At 39.3% G+C, this 16,169-nt stretch overlaps 1 protein-coding gene across 11 annotated transcripts in view; it reads right to left on the minus strand.

The window, feature by feature from the left end:
• The window catches only part of SLIT2 (slit guidance ligand 2), a 346,357-nt gene that overhangs the window by 67,340 nt on the left and 262,848 nt on the right, over positions 1 to 16,169 (minus strand). For all 11 annotated transcript variants that reach the window (XM_014532277.1, XM_014532270.1, XM_014532275.1 and 8 more), the window contains 7 exons: positions 15,930 to 16,096; positions 14,715 to 14,847; positions 10,673 to 10,741; positions 7,050 to 7,121; positions 6,466 to 6,537; positions 4,456 to 4,527; positions 1,605 to 1,768 (listed from right to left, as the gene is read on the minus strand). In XM_014532277.1, coding sequence (XP_014387763.1) covers positions 1,605 to 1,768; positions 4,456 to 4,527; positions 6,466 to 6,537; positions 7,050 to 7,121; positions 10,673 to 10,741; positions 14,715 to 14,847; positions 15,930 to 16,096 — 749 coding nt within the window. The remainder of the gene's footprint in view (positions 1 to 1,604; positions 1,769 to 4,455; positions 4,528 to 6,465; positions 6,538 to 7,049; positions 7,122 to 10,672; positions 10,742 to 14,714; positions 14,848 to 15,929; positions 16,097 to 16,169) is intronic.

Below are 16,169 nucleotides of genomic sequence, written 5' to 3' on the forward strand. Positions count from 1 at the left end.
TGTACACTGTGACCCACTGTGACCCAATGTACACTATGACCCACTGTGACCACTGCACACTATGACCTACTGTGAGCCCCTGCACACTATGACCCACGGTGACCCATTGTACACTGTGACCCACTGTGACCCACTGCACACTAGGACTCACTGTGACCCATTGTACACTGTGACCCACTATGACCCAATGTACACTATGACCTACTTAGATACATTTTTCCCACCTAAAGGTGTGAATGTTGGAAGCTTATCTTTTCAGCTAGGTTTTCAAGCCTTGGAAGGCAAGAACATAACACAAATTTCTATATGTTCCTGATACCAAGGATTTAGTTTTACACATAAAACATGTTTTATAAACATTTACTGATTATACATTTTAAATTTTCAAGAATTTCTCTCCTCTATCTATTAATGCTGAGTGGCCCTCTTGAAAATCTACAAATTAAGAATGACAGTAACCTTCTGTGCCATCTTTGGTAAAGAATATACATCCATGCATTTGAGCCTGGCTGGCGTGGCTCAGTGCTTGAGCACTGATCTATGAACCAGGAGGTCACAGTTTAATTCCTGGTCAGGCATATGCCTGGGTTGTGGGCTCTATCCCCAGTGTGGGTCATGCAGGAGGCAGCTGATCAATGATTCTCTCCCATAATTGATGTTTCTATCTCTCTCTCCCTCTCCCTTCCTCTTTGAAATCAATAATAAAAATATAAAAATATATTAAAAAATAAAAAATAAACCCATGCATTTGACTAGAAAACATGGAAAAATATACAAAACAAGTTTAATAATATTTACCTCTAGGTTTTGGGATTAATGATTCATTTTAGTTTTTGCAGAAATGAAACGTTTCTTATTGTTTACAATTTATTCTTTAGATTTTTCTATGTTGGGTATATATTATTCTTGTAACAATAGAAAAAATATTTTTAAATAAGATGCTATTGCAAATCCACAAATACATAAAACAAAGGGGAAACAAGGGACATAAGGAAGGAAGCCACAGCCATATTATCCCAGGAAGAGGGTAGCACGAGAGGCCCGAGGGGAGGTTTGGCCTGACACCGGGGGGCTCGTCTTCTTACCTGGCGTCAGGGAGCCACAGGGCCCTGGCAGCCCTGGGAGCGGGGCACACGTTCAGACAAAGCAAAAGCCCCCATAATATGCTTGTAAAATACTTTACAATACTTCACATTGCAACTTTAATGCCCAACTCTAAATAAAAAACCTGAGTAAATGTTAAGTTCATATCTGTGTCAGATTCAAACTCTTTTTACAAATAAAAAATGAGCAGCAAGACATGTCACTTGTTAGAGGCTATGAGAGGAATGTCCAGAAATTGTGCACTCTTCACTTCTTCATGCGATTTAAAGAAAACCTCATAATTTCCAATGGACTATTTCTGCAATTTATTTGAAAAGCCTCCTTCTTTACTTGGGTGCCTCAGGTAACTGCTCTGTCTTGCCCAAGCGTGGGTGGAAACAGTAGTTACTGGGGCTTTTCAGTGATACCTTTAAAATCTAGCAGCAAACGGTATTTTTTTTCTTTTGAAATAGACATGGCAAATTTTTATTTACAGAAATACAAACGATTAAATACCATACCTTGACATGTGAATTTTTTGGATGGAGTTGTGAGTAACAGTTTATCCGCCATTTCTCCTGGTCCGGCGCAACGGGCAATACCCGGTTCTTTATATTCCGACTTCACCCACTCGGATAACCACTGCATGTTACAGTCACAGTAGAGAGGGTTGGCTCCAATTGCTCTGAAAAACACCACACACACACACACACACACACACACACACACACACACACACACACAAGTATTATTTCCTAAGGGAACATAAAGCGATGCTCAGTAGACATTCCCTATAGATTTACTGGCAAAAACAACTTAGAAGAAAATGAAGACATTGGGTTACCCATTTTCCTGGATTATGTGCAACTGAGATTTAGTGAGTCATCACTAGTGTTAACACACACCTGAAATTCAGACAGCATCCAGGTATTTGCAGAGACAGGTTTAAATTGGGTGGAGATCAACGCTGCCTTCATTCACCGATTATTTAATGAGAACGCAATCACGATGCTGGGTTCCGGGGACCCCAATATGAAACCTACATTACTCTTAACTCCCAAGAACTCCTTCTGCGAGGGAGATTAACCTATACACATATATGCACACACACTTCCTTTAGAAGTGCTCTAGCAGAAGGATTTACAAGAGGACTGTGGACAGAGGATAACTCCTTGGGGGACTGGTGGTTAAAATGTCTAAGCTTTTAGATGAGTCAAGTAGGTGGGGAAGGCTGGGGAGGATGTTCCAAGGGTAAAACCAGTGAGACACAGACACAAAGATGAGAAAGTGCCTGGGAAAACAGAGACGCTAGTTCACAGAGCTGATTTAGACGGTCATTGGATGAAGGTCCCTTTACAAAGTGTTTCATTTCAGAGCTTTGGTTGCTACTCACACAGGCAGCAGTAGCGATAGGAAAAGTAATCAAGGCAATAGCTAACATTTACTGCGTCATTCCATCGGCGGGGACTGTGCTAAGCCGTGTATTTACTTGAATTACATCATTTTATCCAAAATAGCAACTCTCTGATGGCAATAGTATTAATAAAGCATTTTACAGATGAAGAACCTGAGGCCAAATAAGTTAACCACTGGGTTTGTAAAATTGCCAAATTTGGGCACAAGAGATACATAAAACAGCATTTAAAAACTGATTAATTCTGATTGATAATTAACTTCAGATTAATAACATTTTAGGTCTACGGTCTACACAAAATTGAAGTTACTGTTTTATTAGAAAATCCCCATAATATGCTTGTAAAATACTTTACAATACTTTACATTGCAACTTTAATGCCCAACTCTAAACAAAAAAACTGGAGTAAAAGCTAAGCTCATATCTGCGTCAGATTCAAACTCTTTTTACAAATAAAAAATGAGCAAAATGATGTTTTTGAGTCATTTGGTCTCTTCCTTAGTGACATTTGCTAAGTCCTTACTATGTGAGGGATGCACAGAAAAAGTGAATAGAGCAGAGCTGCTTATAATCTAGGGAGTAAGAGACAAACGCATACAATAAATACAGGAGTGAACGGAACACAGGACAAAGAAGTTCAAGTCGCCCTCACTGTGAGCGGGGTGGCCACAGAAAGGGTTGTTCCCCTGAGCTCAAGCCACGTTGCCCAGGGCAGCCCTTCCTGCTCCATCACCCTGACCTAGCGGATGGGACGGCCGCTTCCTTCTTCTTTGTGCTGGGTCTGGTCTGCCAGAGAGCACCACAGTCTTGCACCCAGAGCTATTGGCTTTCATTACATTGTGTCTCAGGCAAATGACAACACTGAGTGGTCCTGATGTTGACTTTGAGGTGCTGGGGTTCAAATATGGAAAACATAGAGGTCTTGCCTCCTGCGCCCTAATCGTTTAGTTGGAAGGATTATTCACTGTAGGCACCAAACAATCAGATGTGCAAACACCTGCATGGAGAACACAGCCCCCATAGGACAAATTCAGATGTAGCATGATTGACAACTCACTCCTATCCTTCGCCCATCCCCCTTTCTCAATTTTCTACAGTCTTATTTGGGGTTTGGTGGGTTTGGGAGGGAAGGGCAAAACCAAGAGGGGACATGGCAGGCAACCTCTCTGGGGAAATGGGAGCCCAGTGACACTGATATTTAAGCCAAAGCAGAGAACTGCTCCCCAGGAATGCCCCTGCAGCCCGCCCTAGGAAGGCTGTGGATCCTAGGACCATCCCCCCAACTTCCGTCCAGGTTGGCCATGGTCTTAACAGTACAACCGAAAATAACAGAATCATGAAATTTGACCCAGCTGAGTTTTTGGATCCCATTTATCTCATATTTTTAATTTCTAAAATTGCACTTCCAGGAAATATGGAGGTGCAAATGGCTGCTATAACAAAGAACACAAAAAAGTGTTTCACCCAGTGTGAGGATTTGGCTATTGCCCTCTACCACATTATAAGGTCGTGAACTCGGTCTCATTTATTTCTGCATGGAACCATAGCCATTGCTGAGTAATATTTGCTAAATAAATGAATCTTGTTTGAGGCAACCAGGGTAGGCTTCATGGAAGAGGTGGTACTTGGGATGTGTCTTAGAACAATTGGGTTTGGAGAGACTGAATGGAAGAGAGCCAATATTTTAGAATCAGAGAACAACGAGAGGAAAGGTATTGGCTAGGACGTTGGGTAAGCAAAGAGAACTCTACTAATGGGGAGTATGGGCCAAAAGAATAAATGAAGGCTATCTTGTGGAGTTCACCATATCTACATTGAAAATCTTTACATTTTCTTTAAAACGGAACCATTCACATGTGATGATGTGACAATAAAAGGGGCAGCAGAGGATGCGTGTTGCAAACTCGCTTGCCAGGGACAGCTGGAGCTTAAACCCACATCACGAACTAGGTACTCACAGGTGTGATAATGCAGAAAGATCGTTGAAAGCACCTTCAGGCACAACAGAAATGTCATTTCCATGTAAAGAACTAAAACAAGAAAAAGAAAATTAAATTTCCTATAACCCAGAGAGTTCAGAAAAATCCCCATGCATGTATATGAAACTTCAGTTGATGATAAGCATTTTAAATCAGTGCAGGCAAGATGGTCTAGTCCAGCGTTCTCAACCTGTGGGTCAATAAATAGCTTTGATATTTATTTCAGAAAGCAAAAAATTCGCCAAAACCGGTTTGGCTCAGTGGATAGAGCGTCAGCCTGCGGACTGAAAGGTCCCAGGTTCGATTCCGGTCAAGGGCATATACCTGGGTTGCGGGCACATCCCCAGTGGGAGATGTGCAGGAGGCAGCTGATCGATGTTTCTCTCTCATCGATGTTTCTAACTCTCTATCTCTCTCCCTTCCTCTCTGTAAAAAATCAATAAAATATATTAAAAAAAAAAGAAAGCAAAAAATTAGTTCCTACCTCAAGTCATATGCATAAAATAAATTCTAGGTTGAAGAGTTACATGTAAAAATAAAATTGAAGTGTAGTAAGAGAAAATACAGAAGAGTTCCGTTTTATAAACAGGATAGGAAAGGCTTTCAAAATCATTGTGTAAAACTCAGTAACCATAATGAAAAGGAGTGATACATTTTTGAGAACAGAAAATTTACTCATACTATAAAATATTACATATAAGGAACAGGATGGGGAATATTTGCAACACATATAAGATACGAGGAATAATTCCTTTGTGAAAAGACCTGCAAACTTAGAGTCAAGTGCTAGATGTACAAAGATATGTAAGTTAATAAGGAAAAGATAAAGTACTCAATAAAAATAGGGCAATGATATGATCAGGCTCATAGATTAAGCAGCACAAATGCTCAATAAACAAAATATATTCAAATGCTCGAGTAATTGGAATTGCAAATTAAATCAGAAATGGGAAATAAAGTTGCTTTTGTCATACAACGAAATGAAAGGATTGATGATATTCAATATTGGCAGGAGTGCTTTAAAGCAGGTACTCTATTAAATAGTTGGTGGAAAAAATAAATTTGTAAATTGACAAAATCCCATTTGAGGGGCAATGTGGTGTTTATTTTTTGTATTCTCCCAGTACACTTGACAGTAATTCCCCTGCAAATCACTGCTGAACTTGCTAGCACATTTGTACCAAAGTGGACGTGTGGGCTGTTCTTTAGAGTGATGAACAGAATTATGAAAATTTGGAAGTAAAACAAATGATAGTGAAGATGTGACAGAAAAAGAACAATTCCTATTTATGGCTTTTCAAATTGATATAGCCAGGGAATATGTATATCATCAAAATAACCAAATGGTTTGCCCTCGCCAGTTTTGCTCAGTGGATAGAGTGTCAGCCTGTGGACTGAGGGTTCCAGATTTGATTCTGGTCAAGGGCAATTGACCTGGTTGTGGGCTCAATCCCCAGTTGAGGGTGTGCAGGAGGCAACCGTTCAATGATTGTCTCTCATCATTGATATTTCTCTCTCTTTCTCTCCCTTCCTCTCTGAAATCAAGAAAAATATATTAAAAACAAAAACCAAATGTGTATAAGGGAGGATCAGAAGAGAACATCAAATTGGATAATGGTAAATTCTTAGGGACGGTACTGGGCTTGAGAATCATGTTTTATTTTATATACTTTAAAATTCACTTATTATGTAATTAGCAAAGACAACATTTCCTACATTTCCTTCAAAATTAGTTGACTCTACATAAAACATACCTCTAAATATTGTATATTATCAAATAAACAACTACAGCAAAAACGTGACAGAAGAGAAAATTACATTGTCCAAATTAAAGCTGATGAACAATGATGTAGTCAGATATGCTTTTCCAAATTGGTAGTAAATGCATATAACCGAACACACCCAAGGATCAACAAAGCCGTTAAGCCAGTAGTAAATAGACAACTCGATCCCTGAGAAGAGTTTCTTTGTTGAACATCAGATGCTTACAGTAATCGAAGAGACTTCAATCCATCGAAGGTTCGCGGAGGGATACATCTCAGACGGTTGTAACTAAGAATCCTGAAAGCATATAGAAGCCAAGTGGTCTTACTCAGGCATCCAAAAAGGGTCGGATGTCATTTTTAAAATAAAGTGGCTAAGAAGAAGGTTATTTTAGTATCTTATAAATTGAGAATATTGACACATAATATTTAAAAAAATATTATATTGTTTTAGTGAAACAACCTATATATTTCGTAAGTACAGCCCAGAAAGCTTCCTACCTCCACAGGTGCTGATGCCTCAACTATGCCTTCCCGAAGGTGACCTTCTGCATACATTTGCTTAGGCATCTCCTCTAACCCCACCACAGGTGTAAATATCCCTTCTGTCTTTTATAGAACCCACCGCCTTTTGTAATGTCTGTGTTTGCTGGCTGATTGAGGCATTATTTGTCTGTTTCTCCCAGCAAGTATTTACATTCCTCAAGGGCAAAGATGCTATCTGTCTTGTTTACCAGGAATGTCCAGTGCCTAGAAAATGCACTGTGCCCACGAATTAATGAAAACTCAGTACCGCACTTTCAAACTCACAAGGTGAGGAGCTGGGTCATGTTGCTGAAGCTCTGGTTAGAAAGGGTGCTTATTCGGTTGTTACTTAAGTCTCTGAAAGAGAAAAAGAAGGAAATGGAGTCTACTGTTAGCACAGACATGGAAATATTCATGATTCATAGAAAGAGAAGGTCTTTTTGTTCAAGGTCATAGCAACAATGTTAGCGCTCAGCTTTTACCTGAAAATAACAAGACATCAGGCAACCTTCTAGAATAGACTATAATGTTATTCACAACTATTCATGCATCTTGCTTTGGCCAATGAGGTGTAGGCACCCGAGCCAGTTTCACTTCAGAAAAGATTTAGAGCGAGCTCACTTTCCCCATGTCCTTTCTCCTCTCTCTCCTGTAAGACTTGTGACCTTCCCCAGACCCTGCTACTGCTGCCTGGTCCCAGAACAAAGGCATGTGGAGGCCAGTTACAATGGACACATTGTATGGGGGGAAAGAAACTTTTGTCTTTGAAAGTTCCATCAGTTACACATACTTATCTTCTTGGGAATATATCCTCACGAATATATCCTCTCTCTCTCGCCCTCTCCCTTCCTCTCTGAAATCAAGAAAGACGTATTTGAAAAACCACCACCAACAACAACAAAATGCCTTAATTAAAAACTCTGCTCTGCCCTTGCCAGTTTGGTTCAGTGGATAGAGCGTTGGCCTGTGGACTGAAGGGTCCCAGGTTCCATTCTGATCAAGGGCACATGCCCAGGTTGTGGGTTCGATCCCCAGTAGGGGGCATGCAGGAGGCAGTCAATCAATGATTCTATCTCATCATTGATGTTTCTAGCTCTCTCTCCCTCTCCCTTCCTCTCTGAAGTCATTAAAAATATATTTAAAGAAAAGCAAAAAAACAATTTTGCCCTTGGCCAGTGGTCGGCAAACTCATTAGTCAACAGAGCCAAATATCAACAGTACAACGATTGAAATCTCTTTTGAGAGCCAAATTTTTTAAACTTAAACTACATAGGTAGGTACATTGTTATTAACTTAATTAGGGTACTCCTAAGGCTTAGGAAGAGCCACACTCAAAGGGCCAAAGAGCCGCATGTGGCTCAAGAGCCGCAGTTAGCCGACCACGGCCCTTGGTCAAAGTCACCAATACATACTAGATCATCAGTAAATATCTATTTATTGAATGATAAGTAAATGAGAGAGATGTGAATTATTTACTGAAGCTAAATGGCTATTTATAAGTGCATTTTGTACTATGGGTTATAATTTATATTCAGTGAACTTGATCTTATTTTTGCTATATATATGTGATATATATAATATAATGACATAATATAAATATAACATATAATGAAATATAATCATATATAACATTTACATATACATATTTTGCATTTTGCTTTAGGAAAAATTATGAATATATATGCCTCCATATATTCAACAATGACACAGATATTAGTGAAGATGTATATATTCACTAATGTTTTCCTAAAGCAAAATGCCAAATATATAAATAAGAGAAAAATTCATGAAAAAATAATTTAGGATATAATTTATGTGTGTGTATTTATATTCATGAAATTTTTCTGGAGTAAAATATATGAATCATTAAATGCAAGATCCAGAATAGCTAATTATCCATTCCTTTATTAAAGCACCAAAAGTATCAGTAAAATGGACCAATTAAATTATGAAAATAGTAGGGATGTTATGGAAGCTCTAAAATCCATGTTCTCAACTACTGAAGTACTATACCTAACTTTTAAAAAGGAAATAAATATATCTATATCAGCAAAATGACTCCTTGGTGAAACCATTTGTGGATCTACAAATTCTCATTTTTCATTTTCAAATTGGTTTGGAATAATCACGCACTGTCCCGCAAATGACCCGGTTCTGCTCAAGTGACCCTTTGGAAACTGCAGCAATTTAATGGTTTATTTAACAGAACAAAATGCACGTAATCGCTTGTTGCTGCTGTTAAACAAATAACTAGGGCAGAACAAGGCGCCTTGGAGGGTATTCCTTTTTCCTTAATTTCATAGTTTGTCATCTAAACAGTCCTGGATGCTTCTTACAAAGTGTTTTCCCGTATTTTTAAGGAAAATTGAAAATCATAAGCATCATTTTAACTAACCTCCACCTCCCTAGGGCAGCGATTTTCAACCTTTTTTCATTTCATGGCACACAAACTCATTATTAAAATTCTGCAGAACACCACAACTATATTATAATGTTTGCCGATTTCACAAAAAATAGGTATACCTTTGTTGTTGTTAATCCTCACTCATGTTGTTGTTAATTCTCACTCATTTATGTGAGTTATTTTTTTAGAGAGTGTGGGAGGGAGGGAGGGAAGGAAGGAAACCAATAATGTGCGAGAGACACATTATTGGTTTCCCCCCACATGTGCCCCATCTGGGGCTGGATATAGAACCTGCAAACCAGGTACATGACCTTTGAGTAGGAATCAAACCCATGACTCTTCAGTGCATGGGCCGACATTCCAACCACTGAGCAACACTGGCCAGGGCAGAAAGAGGTATAATTTTGATACATTCAAAATTGTTGGCTATTGTTGTGTTGGCTATTGTCATTTTTTAAATTTGACAACCAAAGGGAAAAGATATCAGTGCCCCTGGCTAAATAGTCAGGCATAGCATGTTTTAAAAATTCTTGCAGCACACCACTTGAAAATTGCTGCCAGAGGGCAATGTTTACATTGAGAAATTCAACATCTTCTGCTACCTCAGTTTCTAGAATTCACCAATTAGGAATAACCTCCTAAGCCAGTCATATTTACTCTAAAACCAGATAGACTTAAACAAGATAAAGTATTTCCCTTTACATTCACTATTGTTGCTAATATTTTGTTTTGTGAGAAATGTTATCAGTTTCTATCAAGGCTACCCTAAGTGTGACATTATATTGGGTGAGGTTATATATTTTTAAAAGCATTTTGCACATAACTAGATAGAAATTTTTGTGTGCTTAAATATAATCTTATATCTACTTTAAAATGGTAAAAAGTTATTTACATACATGAATGAAAAAAAGATATTATCTTAGGACATCAAACCAAACTAAAAAATCAACAACAGTGTTTTGAAATTTATACTCAGAATGTCAGCGTCTTTGTCACATTTTCTTAAATACTGTAGAAGTAAACATAGATTTTATAAAATGAATTTGAATACTGGAAGCCCATAACAATTCATAATTTATTATATAAAGAGAATCAAACCTAATAAACCAGATTTATGTTTCCAGTGAGATTACTATCATCTACCGTCTTTTGTTTAAAGTCAAGAATAAAAATATGTTTTTCTACCTTTCCTTGGCTTGTCATAAAATAGCCCATATTCATTATGAATAGCAGTACCCTTCTTGCCAAATCTTTACAATCCTTTGATACAGACTTAACCATATTTGTACTTTGACGAGAGGACCTTTTCTAGGCCTTGCCATGGCCTGACTGATACACAGTGAAGCCGGAGCTAGTGATCCAGAACCAGGTGAGCGAGGGGGAGCCTCTGACTGTGAGTGAGTTATATTATCCGGAAGGCTCACTACATCTCTGCCCCTTGCTATCCCATTTTCATGAAATAGAATGAGAAGTCAAAGGCAGAAACATACCGTAAGTTACTTACATAAGAGTTAAGTGTTTGTAGTTAGAGAGTTCCTTAGGAACCAATGTGAATTGATTCCCATCCAGGTACCTAAAAACAAGGAAACAATATTATTATTATTACTACTATTATTATTATTTTAATCCTCATTTGATGATATCTTTTCCATTCATCGAGAGAGAGAGAGAGAGAGAGAGAGAGAGAGAGAGAAAGAGAGAGGGAAAGGAAGGAAGGAAGGAAGGAAGGAAGGAAGGAAGAAAGAAAGAAAGAAAGAAAGAAAGAAAGAAAGAAAGAAAGAAAGAAAGAAAGAAAGAAAGAAAGAAAGAAAGAAAAATGCATGGATGTGAGAGAAACACATTCACTTGTTGCCTCCTACACTCGCCTGGAAAGGGGCCAGGGATCGAACCTGCAACTGAGGTATGTGCCCTTGACTGGGTAGTGAAACAGGGACCCTTCAGTCCATGGGCCGATGCTCTAACTACTGAGAAAACCGGCTAGGGCATATTTTAAAAAAGTAACAGTAGTGTATCCTAGAATAGTTGAAGAATATTTCACTCTTATTGGAGGTAAGGAAGCACTTAGTGATTTTTGACTTCAAGATGTCATGTTCATATCCCAGCCGGCGTGGCTCAGTGGTTGAGCATTGAGTGGTTTGATTCCTATTCAGGGCACATGCCCTGGTTGCAGGTTCTATCTCCAGTGTGGGGTGTGCAGGAGGCAGCCAATCGATGACTCTCTCTCATCATTGATGTTTCTATCTCTCTTCCCCTCTCCCCTCCTCTCTGAAATCAATAAAAAATATTTTTAAAAAAGATGTCATGTTCCTAGCTGAGATTGCTATTGAAGAGAAAAAGAAAAAAATCGCTTTGTCCAATCCAGCAGATTCTTTTGTGGATCACTTGGGCTAAATTCTAAAATCCAGGAGAGACTGGCGAGTCCAGTTCTTCGTGGTTTTCTAAGAAGGCAGGCATGTGTCCAGCCATTTTCTTGTCAGCAAGAAGGTTCATTCAAATAAGCACATTTGTAGTCAAACCCCACTTTGCTTGTGTTTATGTGGAGGCAGAACCATGAAAGGCACCCCCTACGGGCAGAACCTCGCCGAGGGCGAGACCACTCTTTACCGCCGTAATATTATCAGCATATTAGTAAACAACAATGAATGTTGTAAAGGAGATATTTGGGAATTTAAACAGAAGTAGATTTCAATTAATAATACCTTAAAATAGTTTTTGCCATTGTATATCTACTTGCTGGTATTACTTATAGGATGTTTCTTAGAAAATCACATTTACCAAGTGCACAAAAATAGCATCTATATGCAAAAGTAATAATCAAATAACCACACGTAAGTAAAGTGTCCCTTTCTGATGAGAGTCAGCAGAATAATCAGAGAATAGATAGGCTCTGGGCTAACTGGCAAGACACCTAAGTAAAGGAATGCTTAAATATCCATGATGACACACACGCATGCGCGCGCGCACCCACACACACTAAATTCTATCTCCTCCCAGGCTCTTCTCTCCCAGAATATGGATGGGGAGGGGTAAACATTCTTTCACTAACTTGGGTCATCTGTATAGAAGTGCCCACAATCAATTCTGGCGCAGGGGCATGTGACCCCCGCTCCTGCCTCAGTGTCGGGGCCAATCTTAAGATCCGGGGTTGAGGTTATATTTTTGCAGGATACAGCAGTAACTGAGAAATTGCCTAAGATAACAGTCTAGTTCAACTATTTAAAAACGAAAACAGTTAGGAAAAGTCACAAATTATCAAAGTACATAGTAAATATTTGATTAAGAGCCAGCACATGAGATGAGTCCTTATGCCTACTCAAAATTTCTGACTATATTTCAACTCCTCTCCCTCCTTTCTTCCTGTAGATAAATGTTTTCTTGTTACCACTAGAGGGCAGCATAATCCCATGTACTTCAACACTCTCCCTTCATTCCAGAATGTAGTGCTATGCATGTTTACATGTAAAACAATCTAAGAGGGAAATTATATGGAACTGATTAAAAATAATAGATACCGTTTGTTTAACATTTTCCACCAACATTATTTCACCAAATTCTTTAATAATTCAATAAAATAAGCACATGGCATTTTTCTAATACAAGCATATATAAAGGGAAAATACTGCTGACTCAGTGTGGTTCTAAGAATAATCTCTCTGGGGGAGTAAACCTAGAATTTACAAGAGATGAGTTCATTCTTTTCATCTCTGTAATCTATTTTCTTTAGCAAAAGAGATTACTTTAAAACATTTATAGAGAAATAGATGGAAGACTTGACTACATGATAAAAGAAACACGGAAATGGCATAGACAGGACATGGATCAAACAGGTTCTCAAATATGGTTTAGTAAGGAAATGAAAGAATGTTAAATATTTTAATGATTTTTAAAATATATTTTTATTGATTTCAGAGAGGAAGAGAGAGGGAGAGAGAAAGAAACATCAATGATGACAAAGAGTCATTGATTGGCTGCCCCTGAGGATGGAGTCCACAACCCGGGCATGTGTCTTGACCAGGAATAGAACCGTGACCTCCTGGTTCATGGGTCGACGTTCAACCACTGAGCCATGCCAGCCGGGCAAATTGTTTCAAAAATCAAGGTCAAAATTATTTAACGGGAACCAGGTAAAATGACTAAGAGATAGCCAGTTAATGGTCCAAGAAGAGATTTAGCATCAAGACAATCTGAATGGTATGCTATGTCCTTGGTGGGGTGCACCTAGAATCAATGCATACAGACTATTCTATAGGCATCTAGCTTCCCAACTCTGGATGGAGGGTAACCTCCTGAACTAAATACACATTAAAGTGAGAACTAAGTCTTTAATTACACACCACACACAAAAAAAATCCAGTGCTTATCATTAACTAACAACTGCGACTGGTAGTCAGAGAGAGAAACCGATCACCTCACAACTATTCAAATCCGAGAGGGACCTTCTGTGCACACATGCTAAGATCGCACGGTTTCTGTCTAAGTGTTCCATTCAGGACCAAATTAAGATTCAGAGAACTGCACAGGATTTGAGAACAAGTTTTTTGACAACTGAAGTGGCATCTCCTTAAACCTCATTAAGAATGTTCCGCATGGACCAAAGTTTATCAAAGCTGCTCATTGGGGGTACTTGGATGCATCCGCATTAATGACAGGTACGCATTTGCATGAGGTACAGTTGGACTTAATTTGTTTTTGATACATGGTTCCATACAGACAAAAATCAATGAGGCAAAATAACTTAATTGCACGTCAGGCATGTGTACATGGCCCGTGGTACACAGATGAAGGAATGGAACAGAGCACGTATGCATAACGTTTAAGCAGTCTAGTCTCTGATTTATTCTATTTCCCACACAGAGCAGCACATAGCACGAGGCCGCTAAGGTGTGGGTGGTGCTTAGTGTCTGGATATTGTGCCTTGGCAATGTACTCTGTGGTTAAATGTCAGTAATGAAAATGTTAGAGATAACTGGCCCCACACCCTTTACAAACCGAGGGACTCTGATTCAAGTCCAAAGGGTAGTCACACATTTCTTTTTAAGGATTATGCCAGCTTCTCCCACCTCCCAGATGTTAATGCACCACATATGGTGAGATGTTCTCCCAGGAGACACAGTGGTAAGGGATACTTAACCAAATGGGATATCCTGACACTGTAGATAAACTAAATATACAGCATTTCCCACGGTGCACTGGATGGGACATTAGTCTTGCAACATATTCCATGGCAAAAGGGCTATAGAAACAAGTAAGTATGGGAGCTACCTCACATTTTACCACCCTCTCTTGGAGCTCCACAGTGCACCTTGGCATAATAAAGGCACTGAGAAATCCTGCAGTGAAAGAAGAGAAACACACACAACCGGCATTTCCCAAGGTCTCTGAACTAGCTTTCGTATTATTTGTTTAAGGTTTTATGTGATACTAATTAATGGCCCCTAGAATGTAATCTGCAAACAGGACTGTAAAAACTTCGGTGTGAAGCCCATTTCCCTTGGAGTATAACATATTCAATATTCAGAAAAGAAAGACAGACAAGCTTTACTTACAATTCAGTGACATCTCTTGGGATTCCTTTGGGCAAACCCTTCAAGCCCTTGTTGCTACATCGGACCACTGTGTCCAAGCAGGTGCACTCCGCGGGACAGCGGGACAGTGGGGAACAGCTATTGTCATCATTTCCTAAATTGCCAAAAGACATACAGGAAAACCCAGATTTGCAGTTTTGAAGAGGTTAGAAATGATTTTATGGCTTTAAATTAACGTAACAAGCACCCATCTCGGGCCATACGATCACAGATGTGGAGGGCAGTAAGGATTGACAGACACCATACGTTTCAAATAGCTCTGTTTCTAGACAGCCGAGGGCAGAATTCCAGAAAATAATGTCCAGTGTGTATCATCAATACAATGATAATAGTTACTGTCTTTGTGCAGTTATTTATATAAATTACACTTTTAATTAGAATCTATGTGTTAACTGAATTAAGGAGACAGACGTGAAGAGGCATAAAGGGACAGAATTATTTCAAACGTTTCGCAAAAATGGTGTGGGTCCTTCGTTTTTAAAAATATATTTTTATTGATTTCTGAGCAGAAGGGAGAGGGAGGGAGAGAGAGATAGAAACATCAATGATGAGAGAGAATCATTGATCGGCTGCTTCCTGCATGCCCCACACTGGGGATCCAGCAAACCCGGGCATGTGCCCTGACTGGGAATCAAACCCTGACCTCCTGGTTCATAGGTCAATGTTCAACCACTGAGCCACACCAGCCGGACAGGGTCCTTCATTTTAAAGTATGAACTCAAATCAGTTCTGCATTCACTGGCAATAATTACAGAGCCTGACAGGGTTACTCCAATAAAATGCCATGATACATAGAGTGCATGAAAAAGCAAAAATTATTACTTTTGTTGGATTTACTAGCATTTCTATTTTAGAAGTCAATTGCTTTTCTCATTTGGAAATGATAGCTACTAGAAGAGATGCTTAGGGTAATAAAGAAATGTTAAAACGAAGCTGTAAAAACAGTACCAACTGCCAGTTGGAAATTGGAAAATCTACAGCCTTCAAAAGCACAAAGTAGATTTGGATAGGAAGGTGCCCTCTGAGAAAGGAAGTGTCCTCTGGCTAAAACATAACAAAGCAACGAAAAAGATGCGCAAGGACCATCTTTGGACGGATACGCTGGGCAGCTGCACCCTTAGCATCAGCCCAGTCACTGGACGCCTGGGGGCCACAGGCTGGGCGCGGCCTTCTTACCATCATCACAGGTGAAGTCTTGAATGGCCACATCCTGGATGGGGATCTCTTTGAGGAAGTAGGGTTTCTGACAGCGAGGGTTGCCCGTTACAATTCTTTTCTTCCGGAGCCATTCTCCCAACCAAGCCAGGTAGCAGTTACAGTTGAAAGGATTGGCCAAGAGGTTTCTAAGCGCCACATGCAAGCAATGCAGAGTTGAGTTCAGTCAGGGTTTCTTAAAAAAGAAACCTTCTTATTTCT

This window comes from Myotis brandtii, unplaced genomic scaffold (assembly GCF_000412655.1).
Source record: "Myotis brandtii unplaced genomic scaffold, ASM41265v1 scaffold869, whole genome shotgun sequence".
Lineage (NCBI taxonomy): Eukaryota > Metazoa > Chordata > Mammalia > Chiroptera > Vespertilionidae > Myotis > Myotis brandtii.